This window comes from Salvelinus alpinus, chromosome 27 (assembly GCF_045679555.1).
Source record: "Salvelinus alpinus chromosome 27, SLU_Salpinus.1, whole genome shotgun sequence".
NCBI classification, from domain to species: domain Eukaryota; kingdom Metazoa; phylum Chordata; class Actinopteri; order Salmoniformes; family Salmonidae; genus Salvelinus; species Salvelinus alpinus.
In genome coordinates this window covers 20236257-20255487 of record NC_092112.1, presented here as the reverse complement: position 1 = coordinate 20255487, position 19231 = coordinate 20236257, and the positions used below count along the sequence as shown (strand labels likewise).

Genomic DNA, 19231 nt, shown 5'->3' with positions numbered 1-19231 from the left:
AGCGCCATGCTCTACCAACTGAGCCACACGGGACCACGTGTACTGATCCGTCATAACATAATGAATTGAAGACAAAACACACAATGAGCCATTTCAAGTTTTAATGACCTTGTAAAGAACAAGAGGGAAGATGATTGTACAGCTACAACAATGTACATACAGAGTTACCCTGTAACCCTTTTCATAGCATTATATATTCACAAATGCTTCCTTGATAAATTAGATTTGTTTCTATGTTAGGATCAAACATATCAGTTTCCCATCAGCAGAAGTGGTCAGGGATGACCATGCACTGTGGCAGGTTTTTGTGATTCACAGCAGTTTAATGACTATGTAATATGTAGAACACTTTGAATGTCTGTACAATATGTTTTTTTATTACATTACAAGTTTACTCTTTCAATACCCATCTGAGTTGATAACACAATACACATTACTGGATCTGAGGGACAACACACCATTTAAAGGTCATCTTTGATTAAGCCGACATGTGCAGCGTATACCATGAATGTGGTCTCCGCGAACGAGGGAACATTGCCTTTAAAATGCACATTGTGGACGAAGCGCGATTGGATTGAATTCTAGCCATAGTCTAACCAGAATCTTTCTCCAGTTATTTCCAGTTGTCCCAACAAACTGTTGAGGTGAAGTTTCTCAACACTTGGGCAGCGGAACAGTTTCCTCCTGCCTCTTATCTGGTTATTAATGTCCTTACATAGTTTGTCACACATTTTCCAGAATTGTAGAACATTCTGTTGGCAGGTCACATAGTATACATCCCCTATTCCCTATACTGTGCCCTCCCTACCTTTGATCAGGACCCATAGGACTCTGGTCAAAAGTTGTGCACTATGTAGGGAATAGGGTGCCATTTGGGAAGCAGACATTTTCTTTTGATGTTTGGATGCATGAGAATAACATCATACACACACACACTGTGCACATTCCACATCTTTTTCACTCACAGTCTCACATACATAATAAAGACCAGTGGAGGCTGGTAGGAGGAGCTGTAGGAGGACGGGTTTATTATAATGTCTGGAATGGAATAAATGGAACAGTATCAAACATATGGAAATCACATGTTTGACTCTGTTCCATCAATTCCATTCTAGCCATTACAATGAGTCTGCTCTCCTATAGCTCCTCCCACCAGCCTCTTCTGATACAGCCATAGATAAAAACAGCCTAGAGGCGAGAGACAGCTTCGGTCACACCATCAGATGCATCAGTCAGTGATGAAGTGTACAAATTTCACAGGGAAGACCCCTCTCCTGGTCGGCTCCCCCTCCATATGCCCAAACTGTAATATACACAGGACAGGATACAGTCAGTGGTACAGATATGACAACACTTGAGTGTGAGTGAGTGTGTGTATATATACAGTACTTACCCACCACTCCGGGTCCTCCTCTCCATCCACTACGATCACCTCTCCTTCTGTGAACGTCAACTCATCTGAGTTATCAGCAGAACAGTTGTAGATGGCTTTCACTCTCTTGGGTTTCGGTTTCTGAGTGCGATAAAGGCCAAATAATACAAAGTGAGACAAGACAATGTTAGTTTATGATTTTGCAAGTGTTCAATCAGTCCTGATGGTAAATCCCAAGACTGTAAATATGACTTGATCATAATCAGTGTAAATGTGATATTACTGTATTGCTATAATAGTCTGTGTGTGAGGTAGTGATTGCACAGCTCTAATTGGAGCTAATGATTGGCTGAGGTCAGGTCCCGTGTGGCTCAGTTGGTAGAGCATGGCGTTAGCAACATCAAGATTGTGGGTTCCTTTCCCACTAGGGCCACCCATATGAAAATGTATGCACACACTACTCTAAGTTGCTTTGGATAAAAGTGTCTGCTAAATGGCATATTTTATTATTATATGAGGCGCTTACAGGGTGGTTGGCGCGGGGCTTCAGTGTTGGAGGTGAGGTGGGACCAGAGCTGTGAGGGGAGCCAGGTACAGGTGCAGCCTTTACTGCTCACACAAACAAAAAGACACACAGAGACAGGAATCATCAATTCATTGACGTAACACATAGAATAAAGCCGCAATTGTAAAAGAAGATTTAGAACTGCAGCTTAATTCCCTTCAATGATGTTTATTGCTGAGGCGTTTCGGCTCCTTTGTTAAAGCACATACAGTTGAAGTCGGAAGTTTACATACACTTAGGTTGGAATCATTAAAACTCGTTTTTCAACCACTCCACAAATTTCTTGTTAACAAACTATAGTTTTGGCAAGTCGGTTAGGACATCTACTTTGTGCATGACACAAGTCATTTTTCCAACAATTGTTTACAGACAGATTATTTCCCTTATAATTCACTGTATCACAATTCCAGTGGGACAGAAGTTTACATACACTAAATTGACTGTGCCTTTAAACAGCTTGGAAAATTCCAGAAAATGATGTCATGGCTTTAGAAGCTTCTGATAGGCTAATTGACATCATTTGAGTCAATTGGAGGTGTACCTGTGGATGTATTTCAAGGCCTACCTTCAAACTCAGTCCCTCTTTGGTTGACATCATGGGAAAATCAAAATTAGCCAAGACCTCCGAAAAAAAATTGTAGACCTTCACAAGTCTGGTTCATCCTTGGGAGCAATTTCCAAACGCCTGAAGGTACCACATTCATCTGTACAAACAATAGCACGCAAGTATAAACACCATTTGACCACGCAGCCATCATACCGCTCAGGAAGGAGATGCATTCTGTCTCCTAGAGATTAACGTACTTTGGTGCGAAAAGTGCAAATCAATCCCAGAACAATAGCAAAGGACCTTGTGAAGATGCTAGAGGAAACAGATACAAAGTATCTATATCCACAGTAAAAGGAGTCCGATATCGACATAACCTGAAAGGCCGCTCAGCAAGGAAGAAGCCACTGCTCAAACCGCCATAAAAAAGCCAGACTACAGTTTGCAACTGCACATGGGGACAAATATCGTACTTTTTGGAGAAATATCCTCTGGTCTGATGAAACAAAAATAACTGTTTGGCCATAATGACCATCGTTATGTTTGGAGGAAAAAGGGGGAGGCTTGCAAGCCGAAGAACACCATCCCAACTGTGAAGCACGGGGGTGGTAGCATCATGTTGTAGGGGTGCTTTGTTGCAGGAGGGACTGGTGCACTTCAAAAAATAGATGGCATCATGAGGAAGGAACATTATGTGGATATATTGAAGCAACATCTCAAGACATCAGTCAGGAAGTTAAAGCTTGGTCGCAAATGGGTCTTCCAAATGGACAATGACCCCAAGCATACTTCCAAAGTTGTGGGAAAATGGCTAAAGGACAACAAAGTCAGGTATTGGAGTGGCCATCACAAAGCCCTGACTTCAATCCCATAGAACATTTGTGGGAAGAACTGAAAAAGTGTATGCGAGCGAGGAGGCCTACAAACCTGACTCAGTTACACCAGCTCTGTCAGGAGGAATGGGCCAAAATTCACCCAATTTATTGTGGGAAGCTTGTGGAAGGCTACCCGAAACGTTTGACCCAAGATAAACAATTTAAAGGCAATGCTACCAAATACTAATTGAGTGTATGTAAACTTCTGACCCACTGGGAATATGATGAAAGAAATAAAAGCTGAAATAAATCATTCTCTCTGCTATTATTCTGACATTTCACATTCTTAAAATAAAGTGGTGATCCTAACTGACCTAAGACAGGGAATTTTTACTGGGATTAAATGTCAGGAATGGTGAAAAACTGAGTTTAAATGTATTTGGCTAAGGTGTATGTAAACTTCCAACTTCAACTGTACATTAAAGCTCTTTGAATCAGAACAGACCAGTTATTTAATATTCTATAATAATTGTATTTGTCTGTTTACCTGGTCCATCAGTTAGTCCAGCAGTCCTGGTGGGAGGTCCTTTAGGAGTGGGTTTATCTGAACTGAACCCACACATACACGAAGGGTCTTAGTTAACTGATAATCACTAGATGGAGAACGGGGAGTGAAACCAATCCATCCATCTACTGTATCTATCTATCCACAGGTTTTCTCCCTCATTCCATCTACACACATTATGCAATACTCTTGAATGAGAACATATGAGCATGCAGTTTAAGAATTCAAAACATCATCCTTCCATGGTCAGTGGCCATATGTGTCTCCGAGTAGAAGTGCTGATTTAGGATTAGGTCCCCCCTATCCACGTAATCATATTCATTGTGATTTAAAATACTAAACGGATCCTAATTCAGCACTCTTACTCTGAGATGCTTGATAAATTCTGCCCCAGTTCTTACCTAGTCGGTGATTTAGGTGACTTGGGCCCTGTGGCTCTCCTGCTGGGATGGTGTGCGGGGACAGGAGAGGGGTGTGCGGGGACAGGAGGGGGCTGTGTGGGTTTGAAGGGGGGTGCTGTTGGTAGGACTGGTCCTCCTGGGATGACCGTTGGCACTGGAGGCCCAGGTAATACTGGAGGTAAAGGTGGTAGAGGACCAGTCTTATGGCCTCTAGGCTCCATCACATTGGTCCTCTTGTTCACAGGGGGAGGGGGAGCAGTTGGAGGAAGCACTACATGGAGAGAGGGGAGTGATATCAATCTATCTATCTATCTATCTATCTATCTATCTATCTATCTATCTATCTATCACATAGTTATAAAGGCCTTTTTACATCTGCAGTCATTAAAATGTACTTATATCTTGTAATACAGTGCTTATATTGTGTTATTTATTGTGTAGTATGGTATAGTGCACTTACCATACATGGAGCTGTTGGGGTCTGGGGTGTGAGGGTTTGGGGGGTCTGAGGAGGACCTCTGTCTACCCACCACCTCCATAGGAGCCTGCTTCCACCGTGGACCTGCAAGGTTACAGTCATAGGGTCAACCATTTAGGGTCAACCATTTGTCACATAGGGTCAACCATTTGTCACTATTCCAGCAACACTTTCAAGGACCTATGGTCCAGCGCAGGGGTGACAAACTCAATTCCTGAAGGGCCAAGTAGCTGTGGGTTAGAAAAGGAGAAAGATAACACGATTTGAGTATATGAGCAGTAGCAACAAGGAGAGAGGTTGGTTTATGCCCTATTGGGGCGGTCGTGTTTTCCAGTAATACATTTGCAGACACTATAGTATAGGTTCTAATACAAGGTATTTAGTGCCGTGACCAATTAATAGGCACAAATACCATAACTATTCTTCAGGGAAGTGGGTCGCGCTACCTTGGAAAATAGTTAATAGAAGGTGTAGAGACGGGAGTGAAGAAATCTAAAACACCCTGGATACCGTCGGGAGAGGTTTGGGAATAATAACTATTGAAATGGTGACAGACGGCCCCGATTCTCCCTGTAAAGTGGAACTAGAGGCTTTTAATAAAGCCATGGAGGCGCTGAAAGAAGCGCACAAGCATTCTACCAATTCGGCTCGAATATGGGAATTTTTTTGCAAACTGGATCAAATTGGTCAGCATTTCCTGGCTAACGGAACAATCTAATCTGATAGAGAATTCAGGGAGGCAATTGTGACTTGACATAGAACCAGAATCAAAAGCTCAATATACCAACGTTTTGATGTCATCATTCTATCAACAAAGAATACAAACCGATAAACCTGGAATTAGAAGTACGCAGCCACAGAAAGATTGGGTATGGGAGTACATTGATAGAAGTTGCACTTCAGCTTTGGTGGCAGGTTTGAAACCTGTGATCAAAACGGCAATTGCGGGGGTTGTGGATGAAATAGAGCAGGGTGCTTTGAGTGGAATATAACTCTGCTCACTTTGCGGACGTGCGAGGGGTTAATAACAGCCACAGTGGAAGTCACTAACAGTGGTTTCAATGGCCAAGGTAAGACAAAGAGAAGTAGCGAAAAACACCAAAGCGTAGGGAGATAGATCCCTGTTTTAGATGTGGGGGCGTTGGGTATTGGAATAATGAGTGTAGAGTGGAAGTGGAGCCTGTTGCATTCGGAGGAAATGCTGCCATGCAAACGTTTGCCTCTTTTTCAAAAGAGCAGCAACAAAACCTCCTGAAAGTAGCGGGACAGGAAACTTTCACATAGGGGTGTATGGTATCGGTTCGATCGATCGATAGTGGTTTATAGAGATGACAGTTTCTATGTGAAGGAAGACGGATGAGAACACGTTTTACACAACTTATTAATAGATGCCAGGGATCAAAGATCGCGGATTCGTTATGATGAGAAATTGGCTAAATTTGCCACAGGAAAAAGTATTTTGGGTTAAAGAATCTAGGCGAAACACCCGGGGAATGGATTCTAAAGCGGTAACAAATAAAAAGTATCTGGCCAAACACTCCTGGCAACTCAGAAAACCTTGGGGGGTTTTAATCTCATGAGACATTTTATGTCGTTTTATTATGAAATAGATTTACATTTTATGTCATCTTATTCTGAAATATATTTCTAGAATGGACAAAAGGGTGGAGGGGGCACGGGGAATTAGCATTGGGGTACCAAACCTAAAACGAACTTTACATTTTTTTAGTTCATTGACATGGTGGTGCGGTAGTTATGGAGAATCATGGGGAAAAGAGACCAGTGAATCGTTAGACTCGGTGGTGAGATAATGTCGGAGAAAGTTGAAATGGAAGGAGTCAACGGCTCCAGCGGACATGTTATGATCAGTGTTCTAAGGGAAATAAGATTGTGTATGGTGTGATCATAGAACAGAGGCCATAAATCTCTGCGTTTGGAAACCTCACTGTGAATGTTAATCATGTTTTTTTATTTTTTTGTTCATGTTTTATTATCATTGTTTGTCCATTTATAAGTAATTTCCAAATTTATGTAATGTTGAACAGTATCATGTCAAATGTTTAAAAAAAGGGGGGACTGATGGGTTTGGATTTCTGAACTTGAAATATTATTCATCATTAGTTATACTAGAGACCTGAGGGGTGCCATAGCCGAGGGTCTACACCAGAAGTTAATGGTTATCTGTAGGAGGAAGCTATATGGTGGATGCAATTAAGCTTGGAATGTTTTGAGTGCAGGGAAAACGATCACGTGGCAGGCATTGATAAGGGGAGAGAGAGTCATGGACTAGTGATGAAGGGGGTCGAGGTCAGGTCAAGTCACATTAAGGGAGAGGAAAAGTTTATTGCCCGTATCACTTAGTTTCCTGCCTAGCAATAAAGATACAATGTTTAACGAGATGGAGACTCCACCCAAAGTGGGGTACAAATACCACCATGATGGTAAACATGTTGTGTTCGATTCAGCTGTTTGATCCTTTGGGAAGAATAAACTTGGTTTGAGCTTTCATAGTGTCCATTGAGTTCTTACTCTGATAATTAGAACCCCCCCCCTTAAAAGAGTTAGATGCACTATTGTAAAGTGGTTGTTCCACTGGATATCATAAGGTGAATGCACCAATTTGTAAGTCGCTCTGGATAAGAGCGTCTGCTAAATGACTTAAATGTAAATGTAAATAACAAAAACCAGAAGACACCCTCCAGGACTTGAGTTTGACACCCCTGACCTAATGCATGACCTATGACCTATGCTCATTGCCGTCCGACTGACCTTTGGTGGCTGTCCTGGGGGGAAGGTGAGGGATGGGTACCACCGGTAACGCTGGCACGCCGGAGGGAGGGGGGCTGAGTTCCAGGATGGTGCCATAGGTCTCGTTGTTCATCATCATGCTGGGGAGATGGGCTCTCTGCTTGTCTCTGGCCAGGCTGGCTGCGTCGCGGGCTAGGGAGGCCATGTTGGGACCACCAGGCATTGGACCCATGAGACCACTGCTCGGGACGAAACAGCTGACAGGACGTTCCTGCTCTGACCGTCTGTGGGGAATGGGCTGGTTATGGGGGATAGGACGCACAGGTAGAGATCATTAGCAGGCTAGTAATGCTATCGATGCCATCTCTTTTAACAATTGGAAACAGATGGTGATATGCTACATACACAGCATAGCACAGCCTACATACACAGCATAGCACAGCCTACATGCACAGCATAGCACAGCCTACATGCACAGCATAGCACAGCCTACATACACAGCATAGCACAGCCTACATACACAGCATAGCACAGCCTACATACACAGCATAGCACAGCCTACATGCACAGCATAGCACAGCCTACATGCACAGCATAGCACAGCCTACATGCACAGCATAGCACAGCCTACATGCACAGCATAGCACAGCCTACATGCACAGCATAGCACAGCCTACATGCACAGCATAGCACAGCCTACATGCACAGCATAGCACAGCCTACATGCACAGCATAGCACAGCCTACATGCACAGCATAGCACAGCCTACATACACAGCATAGCACAGCCTACATGCACAGCATAGCACAGCCTACATACACAGCATAGCACAGCCTACATGCACAGCATAGCACAGCCTACATGCACAGCATAGCACAACCTACATACACAGCATAGCACAGCCTACATACACAGCATAGCACAGCCTACAAGCACGGCATAGCACAGCCTACAAGCACGGCATAGCACAGCCTACATGCACAGCATAGCACAGCCTACATACACAGCATAGCACAGCCTACAAGCACGGCATAGCACAGCCTACATACACAGCATAGCACAGCCTACATACATAGCATAGCACAGCTTATATGCATAGCAAGTGTGTCTGGTTGTGGTCAATAATATCAGCAGGCAGCACCGATTCCCCTGGGATGTCATAAACACATACACTACATGACTAAAAGTATGTGGACACCTGCTCGTCAAACATCTCATTCCAAATCATGGGCATTAATATGAACTTGGTCCCCCCTTTGCTGCTATAACAGCCTCCACTCTGTTAGATTTCAGTGCAGCCTTTGATATTATTGACCACAACCGAAAACGGGGTCACTTAGAAATGGGGTCACTTAGAAATGTCCTTGTTTTTGAAAGAAAAGCTAATTTTTTGTCCATTTAAATAATATCAAATTGATCAGAAATACAGTGTCGACATTGTTAATGTTGTAAATAACTATTGTAGCTGGAAATGGCTGATTTTTATTGGAATATCTACATAATCGAACCCACAAATTCTGATGCTCCAGATACTCAACTAGTCTAAAAAAGTCCAGTTTTATTGCTTCTTTAATCAGGACAACAGTTTTCAGCTGTGCTAAAATAATTGCAAAAGGGTTTTCTAATGATCAATTAGCCTTTTAAAATGATAAACTTGGATTAGCTAACACAATGTGCCATTGGAACACAGGAGTGATGGTTGCTGATAATGGGCCTCTGTACGCCTATGTAGATATTCCATAAAAAATCTGCCGTTTCCAGCTACAATAGTCATGTACAACATTAACAATGTCTACACTGTATTTCTGATCAATTTTATGTTATTTTAATGGACAAAAAATGTGCTTTTCTTTCAAAAACAAGGACATTTCTAAGTAACTCCAAACTTTTGAACGGTAGTGTATGTGTTATGGCTTTTCAACCTCTGCTATATCGTGGATTCAGAGCTCTCTACTGTATCTAATAGAACTCAGAGGGTTTACTTTAATGGAAGCTTCTCTAACGTCAAACATGTAAAGTGTGGTGTACCGTAGGGCAGCTCTCTAGGCCCTCTACTCTTTTCTATTTTTACCAATGACTTGCCACTGGCATTAAACAAAGCATGTGTGTCCATGTATGCTGATGATTCAACCATACAGCAATTTTCAACACACTCCACAAAGCAAGTCCCGCAGTCTCTAGCTTGATCTTATTTTACTTATTGTCCAGTCATATGGTCAAGTGCTGCAAAGAAAGACCTAGTTAAAATGCAGCTGGTCAAGAACAGTTTGGGATGAGTTGGACCGCAGAGTGAAGGAAAAGCAGCCAACAGGTGCTCAGCATATGTGGGAACTTCTTCAAGACTATTGGAAAAGCATTCCAGGTGAAGCTGGTTGAGAGAATGCCAAGAGTGTGCAAAGCTGTCATCAAGGCAAAGGGTGGCTACTTTGAAGAATCTCAAATATAAAATATATTTTGATTTGTTTAACACTTTTTTGGTCACTACATGATTCCATATGTGTTATTTCATAGTTTTAATATCTTCACTATTATTCTACAATGTAGAAAATAGTAAAAATAAAGAAAACCCTGGAATGAGTAGGTGTGTCCAAACTTTTGATTGGTACTGTATATACATTTTAACGTTTTTGTTTGTTTTTAATGTTTTTTTTGTTACGTGTCAGACCGCAGTAAGACTATCTGTCGCCATGGGGATCCTAATAAATCAAATCAAAATAAAGGTCAACTAACTCACCTTGTCCTCCATCTCATCTTCGCTCTCGTCCAGGTCGTCGTCGTTGCTGAGCCGCCACTCATACTCCACATGCACATGGACGTTGAACTTCCCCGTCTCGGCCTGGGTCAGCTGAACACCACAAAGACAACAAACGTATCTGCTGTTACCCATCTTGATCATATCAAGGCATCATGGATCCTCCTCTAATAAAGAGGATCATCATATTGTTATAGGCTGTTTCCTAATCCTCCACTCTTTTCCAAAAGTGTGCCTTTGCCCTCTCCCTGTCATGGATTTAAAAGCATATGAATGGTGTAAGCATTGTCTGGTGGGAGTTTTCACTATTGTTAAATCCATGACGAGAAGTGTGCAAGTTAACACGTTGGGAAAAGGGTGGAGAATTGTGATGCAGTCATTGTGTTAAAATGTCTATGACCTTCAGATTACATTGCAAGCCTACACTCACCAGCTCCTCACACTGCGTATGTTTGAGGCGCTTGGCGATGTCCATTGGTGTTTCTCCTGCCTCGTTGGCTGCACACAGAGACAGACAAACCAACCAGAGCTTCATTAACGTGTTTCTATGGGACTTGACCAGCCCTTTATCATTTGTTTATGGGTTTGTATCCCAAATTGCACTCTATTCCATATATAGTGCACTACTTTTGACTAGAGCCCTATGAGCCCTGATTAAAAGTAGTGCACTATATAGGGAATAGGGTGCCATTTGGGATGCATAATGATCCTATGAGGGTACTTACCAATACTGACTGAGGCCCTGCCCCGCAGTAGCAGTTTGAGACACTCGCTGTTGTCGGTCAGGCAGCAGTAGTGCAGTGCCGTGCTCCCTTTGGCTGTCTGCTTCTCCAGGTTGCCACTTACACACACAGATAGAATTACAGACAGAGAGAGACACACACACACGTTGGTTTTACTATCCAAGTGGGGGACAAAAAATGTATACCCATTCAAAATCGTATTTTCCCTAACCCTAAACCTTACTCTTAACACCTAACCCTAATTCCTAACCCCTTCCCGTACCCTAATTCTAACCCTAAACCTAACCCCTAAGCCTAAAAAGCCTTATTTTACTATCCTTGTGAGGACTTTGGGAACCTAAAAAGAAAAGTTAAGTTAGACACGCAGCTGAGAACTATCAGCACAAGGGGGCAACACTGCCGTTCCTTGATATTGACAATTATTGGGAGAACAACTTCTGCTCCTATCTAAATATTTCATTATATGCTGTTAAATAACTTCCCCTCTTCACATTTGATATCTGAGAGCTTGTTTGCTTCTGCTACTATAAGCTATAAAACCAGCATCTTTTCACCCAGTACTTTAGTACCTATTTTGGGCCAGGAAGTCCACAATATGGAGGGAGTTGCGGTCCACCATTCGTACTGCTAGGTGTAGTGCTGTCTCACCCGGTTCCTGAGGGCATGAAACAATGACAACTCAAGACAACAGTTCGACAACATCAGAGTTAGAAACATATAGCCAATATACCTACCAATCAGAGGCATTCAAATATGACAAATCACACAAAAACATCATTATAAAACTAGAAAAACCAGTCAAGCTTTTTAAGTCCATGAGGGACTTCAAGACTAATGTTTCTCTCATGTCATTGTTAGAAGGCAATGTCTACTTCCCAAATGGCACCCTATTCCCTATATAGTGCACTATTTTTGACCAGGGCCCATAGTGCTCTGGTGAAAAGTAGTGGACTATGTACGAAATAGGGTGCCATTTGGGACGCAACCAGTGTCAATCATCTCACATGCTCATTGGCCAGCGGGATGGTCTCCATCAGGTCCACTCCTTCAGCATAGACCTGGATGAGAGAGAGGATGTCTCGGGTCTTCACTGCCTCACACAGGACTTGCAGCCTGGACGCCACGTCCGCACACTTCCTCTGAGCAAAACGCTTCTCCGTGTACTTGGCTGTGATGTAGTCCTTCCTCGTCTGCCTGAGGGAGACAAGAGCCCAGACAGATAGATGATCAAATACCAGGAAAGAGACAGGAAACAAGTGCAAACCTGCGTACAAATTGGCACCCTCTCCCTTATATATTAGTGCACAGGAGGTTGGTGGCACCTTAATTGGGGAGGACGGGCTTGTGGTAATGGCTGGAGTGGAAGGGGTAGAATGGTATCAAACACATGATTTGTTGCCATTCCATTCACTCGGTTCCATCCGTTATTATGAGCCGTCCTCCCCTCAGCAGCACAGTGCACTACTTTTTTTGTAAAAAATGTTTTTATTTAACCTTTATTTTACTAGGCAAGTCAGTTAAGAACTAATTCTTATTTACAATGACGGCCTACACCGGCCAAACCTGGACGACGCTGGGCCAATTCTGCGCCACCCTATGGGACTCCCAATTACGGCTGGTTGTGATATAACCTGGATTCGAACCAGGGTGTCTGTAGACCAGGGCCCATTGAATTGGGTGCCATTTTGGACACAAGCTAAGACATTCATGACTATAAACAGTATAAAAAAAGAAGTGAAACGTATTCGACTTAATGTGAAATTAAATATATTCAGTGTTGTTCCTGTTTTGTGTGGCCTGCCCTGCAGTCTGTCACTTACATGTCACTGGAGGGGTTCGGTTTAGTCACGCTCTGTGCAGACAGGTCCGCCTCCATGATCTCATTGAAACCTGCGTTCCCTACATTCTTAGCCAGCTGGGGAAGACCAGGTAGAGCACACGTCAATTTCGTATCTGCTCAGCCTTTATTAATCTAGCCTGGTCCCAGATTTGTTTGTGACGAACATGGACAATGACCATAGGAGTTGTCAAGACACCATGAACAGATCTGGGGACCACACTACTAATAATCTTACTAACTATACTATAGTACAAAAGTCTGTCAAATACAATACTAAAAGCCTGTAGTATCTACCAGGAGCTCTGAGGTTCCCAGGACGTCCAGTGTGAGAGACTGTATTCTAGAGTAGTGAACACCCATCTCCCTGTGGATTCCAGAACACTCGATGCAGATGAGCACACCCAGGTTAGTGGAGAGCCAGGTGGGATCTGAAGACAGAGATAGAGGATATTATCAGTGTTAAGACTAGTGTGCTGTATCCCGGGGTGGTCTGCCTTTTCCCAGCATGCTCTGTGTGTCACTCACTGGGCGCTCCACAGTCGCAGCACACATCGTTGCCGCTCATCCTCTCGACCTCGCTGACAATGGCCTTGGTCAGCTCCTGGACTATGTTGTTCTCCCCTCCCTCGTCCTGGTCTCCTTTGAAGGCATCGTTCAGGGCTTCCTCCTTACTGTTCTGCAGGACTGAGATCCATCTGAAAACACAGGCAGCCGAGAGAACCAGTGAGCTCTGAGGGCAAAAGTTGAGTCCCATATGGCACCCTATTCCCTATGTAGTGCACTACCTTTGACCGGAGCCCTATGGGGAATAGGGTTCCATTAGTGACGCGAAAAACTTTAAAGAGAATCTGAGAGACCAATTACATGTACCACTGTATCATGTACACACATAATGATGTACACACCACGTTCACACACAAACATGCATAGTGCAAAAGGCACAGACAGGCACAGTACTTACATCTGACACTCTGCCTCATCCTCAGCTTGAAAGTGATAGGTTCTGTCATCTGTTTAGACAAATAATAGGCTGATTGAGCAACATGCAACTGGCACTTGCAGTAAGAGATGCTAAGAGACTCGATGGAAGATGCATGTCTGTCATTCAATAAATATCATATCATAGAGTCTACGAAATAAAATCTGTGAAATAAAGTATGTTTTCTATCATGCTTTTGCTATTTTAGCTAGATATTCAGACTAGTGTTGCAGAGGTTTGAGATGGAGCATCAAAGTGCTGCTTAAGTTACGTGAGAAGAGATCAAAGCTTTTCTTCTCATCCGGGTTACGCTTCACTTGACAGGTTAGCAGGTTGAGTTTAGCTGGTGGTGTGTTAGCCTATGAGAGAGGAGCAGAGAAGAGTAAGAGAACCGAGGGGGCCAGACTGCTGAAGTTGATCATATTGTATTCATGCCACTTTCCCAGTTGGGTAATGCCAAACAGTAAAATTACTTTTAATAAAAAACATTATTTCAAAAATAAAAGAGAACGTCAAATGCAGCAGCCTCCTAGAAATGTATCGTTGGCCTTTTCCTCTCTGTCCTGTTGAATGAAACGTTATGCTTACAGCCACTTCTCTGTGAAGGCCCAAAGAACAGCACTGTTGTCGCACAATTACTGTCCAGTTAGTTCATGTGAAATGCAGGGAAACAGAACAAATGTGATCCTTTTCTTCCATTATCACTGGACAAATTCACTGTGGAAACTCTATTTCAAATGGCTACCCAGACTATTTGCATTGCCAACCCCCCCCCCCCCCCCCCCCCTTTTACGTCGCTGCTACTCTCTGTTATTATCTATACATAGTCACTTTAATAACTCTACCTACATGTACATGTTACCTCAACTAACTGGTGCGCCCGCACATTGACTCTGTACCGGTACCCCTGTATATAGTCTCGCCATTGTTATTTTACTGCTGCTCTTTAATTACTTGTTCTTTTTATTTCTTATTCATATTTTTTAAACTGCATTGTTGGTTAGGGGCTTGTAAGTAAGCACTTCACTGTCTACACACCTGTTGTATTTGGCGCATGTGACTAATACAATTTGATTGGATGCTCGGGGGGAATTCACTGTGGAAGCCAGGCTCAGGGGGAATTCACTGTGGAAGCCAGGCTCAGGGGGAATTCACTGTGGACGCCAGGCTCAGGGGGAATTCACTGTGGAAGCCAGGCTCAGTGGGAATTCACTGTGGATACCAGGCTCAGGGGGAATTCACTGTGGATACCAGGCTCAGGGGGAATTCACTGTAGATACCAGGCTCAGAGGGAATTCACTGTAGATGCCAGGCTCAGGGGGAATTCACGGTGGAAGCCAGGCTCAGGGGGAATTCACGGTGGAAGCCAGGCTCAGGGGGAATTCACTGTGGAAGCCAGGCTCAGGGGGAATTCACTGTGGAAGCCTGGCTCAGGGGAAATTCACTGTGGAAGCCAGGCTCAGGGGGAATTCACTGTGGAAGCCATGCTCAGGGGGAGTTTTAGCTTTCAAACAATATCTCAGTACTGTGTCTGGCGAGAAGCTGCTATAATGTTAGAGGTTTTAGGACCTGACACAGGTTTGTCAGTTACTGAAATGATCAGTCACAACATTCTGTGATCACAACTGAGACAATGCTATGCCGTTAGGACAATAACGTTGGAGCTCAGGGTCATGTTGTCAAGAGGAAAGTCATGCCCAAAAGAGCTTGTACTGGTTTGTGATTGGATTCCTAGAAGAGGTCAACAGGAATCCAGTCAAGTTTGAGAGTACTGGTTAGTAATGAAATCACCCCGCCTGCCGACCAAAAAAAGAAGGGTTAAATTCCTCTTCCCGCCATTCTGTCTATCATCCTTTTCCTTATGCTCTTCCTTCTGTTGATCTTTCTCTTATTCTTGCTCTCTCCTAACATGTTGTTTGGCTCTTCAAAAAAAAGGTAATAATAATAATTGTACTTCGTCGTCCACATCTTATTTTTTTCCCAATTTACGGAAGAAATGTGTCCAAAATAAAGACCTCACAGAATCCCACTGACTGACATGTAGTATGTACTGTATATTCAGACCGTAAGGAGAGGGCCATGCATGACAGCATGCATGAAGGAAAGTGAGTGACCAATAGGATAAGACAAAAACAGGAAGTCTCTTACCGTTCCATGGGAGATAGTCAGGAACCCGTTCTTCACTGAACACTTCCTCTTTTGCCACACCTTCCTGAGACTGAAGAAGAGTAAACAATCATTATTTCACTAGAACACTCTATTCCTCTACGGCACAGCTTCTATATCACAAACCACAACCAGAAAGTCTACAGTATTATATAGAGCCATTATTGCATGGAACTCCCTTCCATCTCATATTGTTCAAATGAACAGCAAACCTGCTTTCAGGAAACAGATAAAGCAACACCTCATGGCACAATGCCTTTCCCCTATTTGACCTAGATAGTTTGTGTGCATGTATTGATATGAAGGCTACGTGTACATTTTTTAAATGTATGTAGTTCTGTCCTTGATGTTCTTGTCTATTAATGTTCTGTATTATGTAATGTTTCATGTTTTGTGTGGACCCCAGGAAGAGTAGCTGCTGCTTTCACAACAGCTAATAAAATACCAAACCATACCATTTCATGAACAGCAAATGGAATGATGTATGTGATAAGGCCATCCATATCATCATATTACCCCAACGCCTCGATTAAAAGCACATTTCCCTGCCTTTGGGGGGAAACAAACAGCTCCTCTTGGCTCTGTGTAAGAGACCAGAGGCCAAATTGGTGATTGAAGCTCTGTCCACTCACCCCTCACTCTTCTTGTACAGCATTCCATAGCGTTCTGTACCGTGGGCCTTGTTCCCCTGGAGCTGGTGAAGGCTGTATCCTGTCTGCTTGGCCTGGGTCTCCTAATGCATCAGAGACACACTCAGTCATGAGGACATCTCTCATAGCTCAGGTGTTCATCTGAATCAAGTTTCTTCAATGTCCTCTCCCGAAGGCCTATTCTACTCTACGCTGCGTAAAAATGATGGTGCTTGGCAATTCTATACAGCCCTTTTTGAGAGCCATATATGAAGCGAGCCATTGAACACTTTTTGGTTCTACATAGCACCATTTCTTCTAGCAGTATAGGTGTACACCTTGCAGCCTTATTTCAATATATTCAGATAGAGTGAGTGACTCTAGAATCTGGAAGCAATTGAGATTTGAATGGAGGGCTTGAGCAGAGCCTTGCATTCAGAAACAACTACAGATATCAATGTGTGCAGTGGTCAGGAAGTTTGGAAGCTGTTTTTATTTCCTTAAAATCCTATCTGTGGTTAAGAACATTGATTATGGCTTTATCCCAAATAGCACCCTATGGCCCATGGTAAAAGGTAGTGCACTATATAGGGAATAGGGTGCAATTTGGAACTCCGCCTTGATTGGGAAAGAGCTAAAGTTCACCAAGAAAGCAGACATTCCCTCTCCTAGCCACTGGTGGAAACCATGATCAGTCTATTGCATTGTAACATGACATGACACGCGAGACTAGTCATCTATACTCCTGTAAGTAGACTAGGGTCTTGTGAGGGAGAACTACTGGCTTTTCCTATTTTCCTATGACAAGACAGGCAAGACTAAATACATTACAGTATATGTGCTATAACTGGTCTGTCATTGGATTAGGTCCCTTCCTCTCTGCTACCAAGCTAATGTAACTGGTGGGATCTGAACACTGGTCTCCTACTCAGTAAACCAATGGCCTAACCATAAGAACAAGAGGAGATTCCCTCTTGGGCCAAAGGTGACACTAGTTTTAAGTCGCAGGCAGGCAGGGCTACCTCATCCCAAGGGTGTGACTCTAAATCACCTCCGCTACTTACTCCAGTGATTGAGAGCTCACCTCTTTCTGTTCAGACTGTAGGGAGGACTTGAGAACGTCTCTGAGCTCACTAAGCTGTTTCCTCTCTCCATCTTGGGTCTGTTTGATCTGAGAAACAGGAAGTGAGAGAACTGGGTGAGGTGAGTGACACATTATTGACAGACAGGCAGTAAAACCATGGTAACATCCAAAGAGAATATTATAAAATATGGATGCTTGGTGAGAGTGGCTCACTATAGTCAAGTCTGTAGCCAGTTTCTCTATGGAAGGTTTGAGGCTATTCACTGTGTTCAGACCATCCTGGAAAAAGCTGTGAGGAGAGAGGAAACAGAGGTCACCAGGAGTCAAGATGGGTCAAGCATTAGCCTCCTACAAAAGACAAATGCATTGACTAAACAGTGCTAATCTGACTAAACAGTGCTAATCTGACTAAACAGTGCTAATCTGACTAAACAGTGCTAATCTGAAATCACTTGTAAATGAAAACAACATACTTGCATTGGGCGTGAAAATATTTGATGAGGTTCTGGAGAAAATCGACCCCCTTCTTTGTTTTAATTTCATTCACTTTGAGAAGATACTGTAGACAAAATAAGACATACCGAGTAACAATATTAACGGACATGTGTAAATACTCCTCAGTGGACCCTGTTGTGTCTTCTATCCTGCATAGCCTCTGATAGGTGAAATAATTAGATAGCCAGTTTAAATCTTCTCACCTCACACATCTGGAGCTGAAAGAGGCGTCTCTCCTTCTCCATCTCCTCAGCGATCTCTCCTCCACTGAACTCTGTCCGTATCATCCCATGCTGCTTAGCATGCTCCTTCTTCTCCTTCTCTATCTTAGTGCTGCAGGGAACACAGAGGTCTCAGGGATCATGATGATGATGAAGCACAGGATGAATGGATGAAGAAGGAAAATCATTCACTAATTAACATGATATCAATATCTGCTCAATCAAAACATACAACCAACCGGTTGCAGCATTACCACAAAAATGGAGGAGGCAAGTGGAAAAGGAAGAAGGTAGGACACTTGTTTGCCTGCCATATATTAAAGATTGGCTGAAAGGAATTGGAATAAATAGAAAACTATACCAGTTTCATCTGAGGATAGAAATGTTGACAGCTGTGCCATACAGGTTGTAAAATAAATGGGAAGAGATTTTCGATGTACCGATTCCATGGCACATGGTTTATGAACTGGTACAAAAAAACTACACTTGATTCGACACTTCATTTTAAATGATTATATACAATTCTTGCCACCAACAGAATGCTATACATATGGGGCATACAACAATCTCAGCTCTGTAGGTTTTGCTGTGAAGAGACAAAATCAATAGATCATTTATTCTGGTACTACCCCTATACTACCCCTAAAGAAATCATAACATGCACTTAAAATGAACCTTACAAATAGCAGCGTTGGGTGATTTGGAAAGCCATAGTCAGCCAATAAATAATATAATAATACTCGTAGGAAAGGTTTTCATCTTTAGCTCACAATCTGAAAGGTTAAAAATGATGTAAAACATCACTGTACAATTGAAAAATATATGACACAT

General features: G+C 43.0%; 1 protein-coding gene across 3 annotated transcripts in view; it reads right to left on the bottom strand.

The window, feature by feature from the left end:
- Positions 1-84: 84 nt before the first annotated feature.
- The window catches only part of LOC139556126 (arf-GAP with SH3 domain, ANK repeat and PH domain-containing protein 2-like), a 64478-nt gene continuing 45331 nt past the window's right edge, over positions 85-19231 (bottom strand). For all 3 annotated transcript variants that reach the window (XM_071369678.1, XM_071369680.1, XM_071369679.1), the window contains 23 exons: positions 18383-18512; positions 18158-18243; positions 17898-17973; positions 17685-17771; positions 16604-16704; positions 15954-16023; positions 14077-14164; positions 13788-13836; positions 13352-13521; positions 13121-13254; positions 12807-12901; positions 11991-12180; positions 11556-11641; positions 10969-11084; positions 10674-10741; positions 10226-10336; positions 7513-7789; positions 4726-4827; positions 4266-4536; positions 3847-3908; positions 1899-1981; positions 1394-1513; positions 85-1303 (listed from right to left, as the gene is read on the bottom strand). In XM_071369678.1, coding sequence (XP_071225779.1) covers positions 1229-1303; positions 1394-1513; positions 1899-1981; positions 3847-3908; positions 4266-4536; positions 4726-4827; positions 7513-7789; positions 10226-10336; positions 10674-10741; positions 10969-11084; positions 11556-11641; positions 11991-12180; positions 12807-12901; positions 13121-13254; positions 13352-13521; positions 13788-13836; positions 14077-14164; positions 15954-16023; positions 16604-16704; positions 17685-17771; positions 17898-17973; positions 18158-18243; positions 18383-18512 — 2647 coding nt within the window. In that variant the 3' untranslated portion in view covers positions 85-1228. The remainder of the gene's footprint in view (positions 1304-1393; positions 1514-1898; positions 1982-3846; positions 3909-4265; positions 4537-4725; positions 4828-7512; positions 7790-10225; positions 10337-10673; positions 10742-10968; positions 11085-11555; positions 11642-11990; positions 12181-12806; positions 12902-13120; positions 13255-13351; positions 13522-13787; positions 13837-14076; positions 14165-15953; positions 16024-16603; positions 16705-17684; positions 17772-17897; positions 17974-18157; positions 18244-18382; positions 18513-19231) is intronic.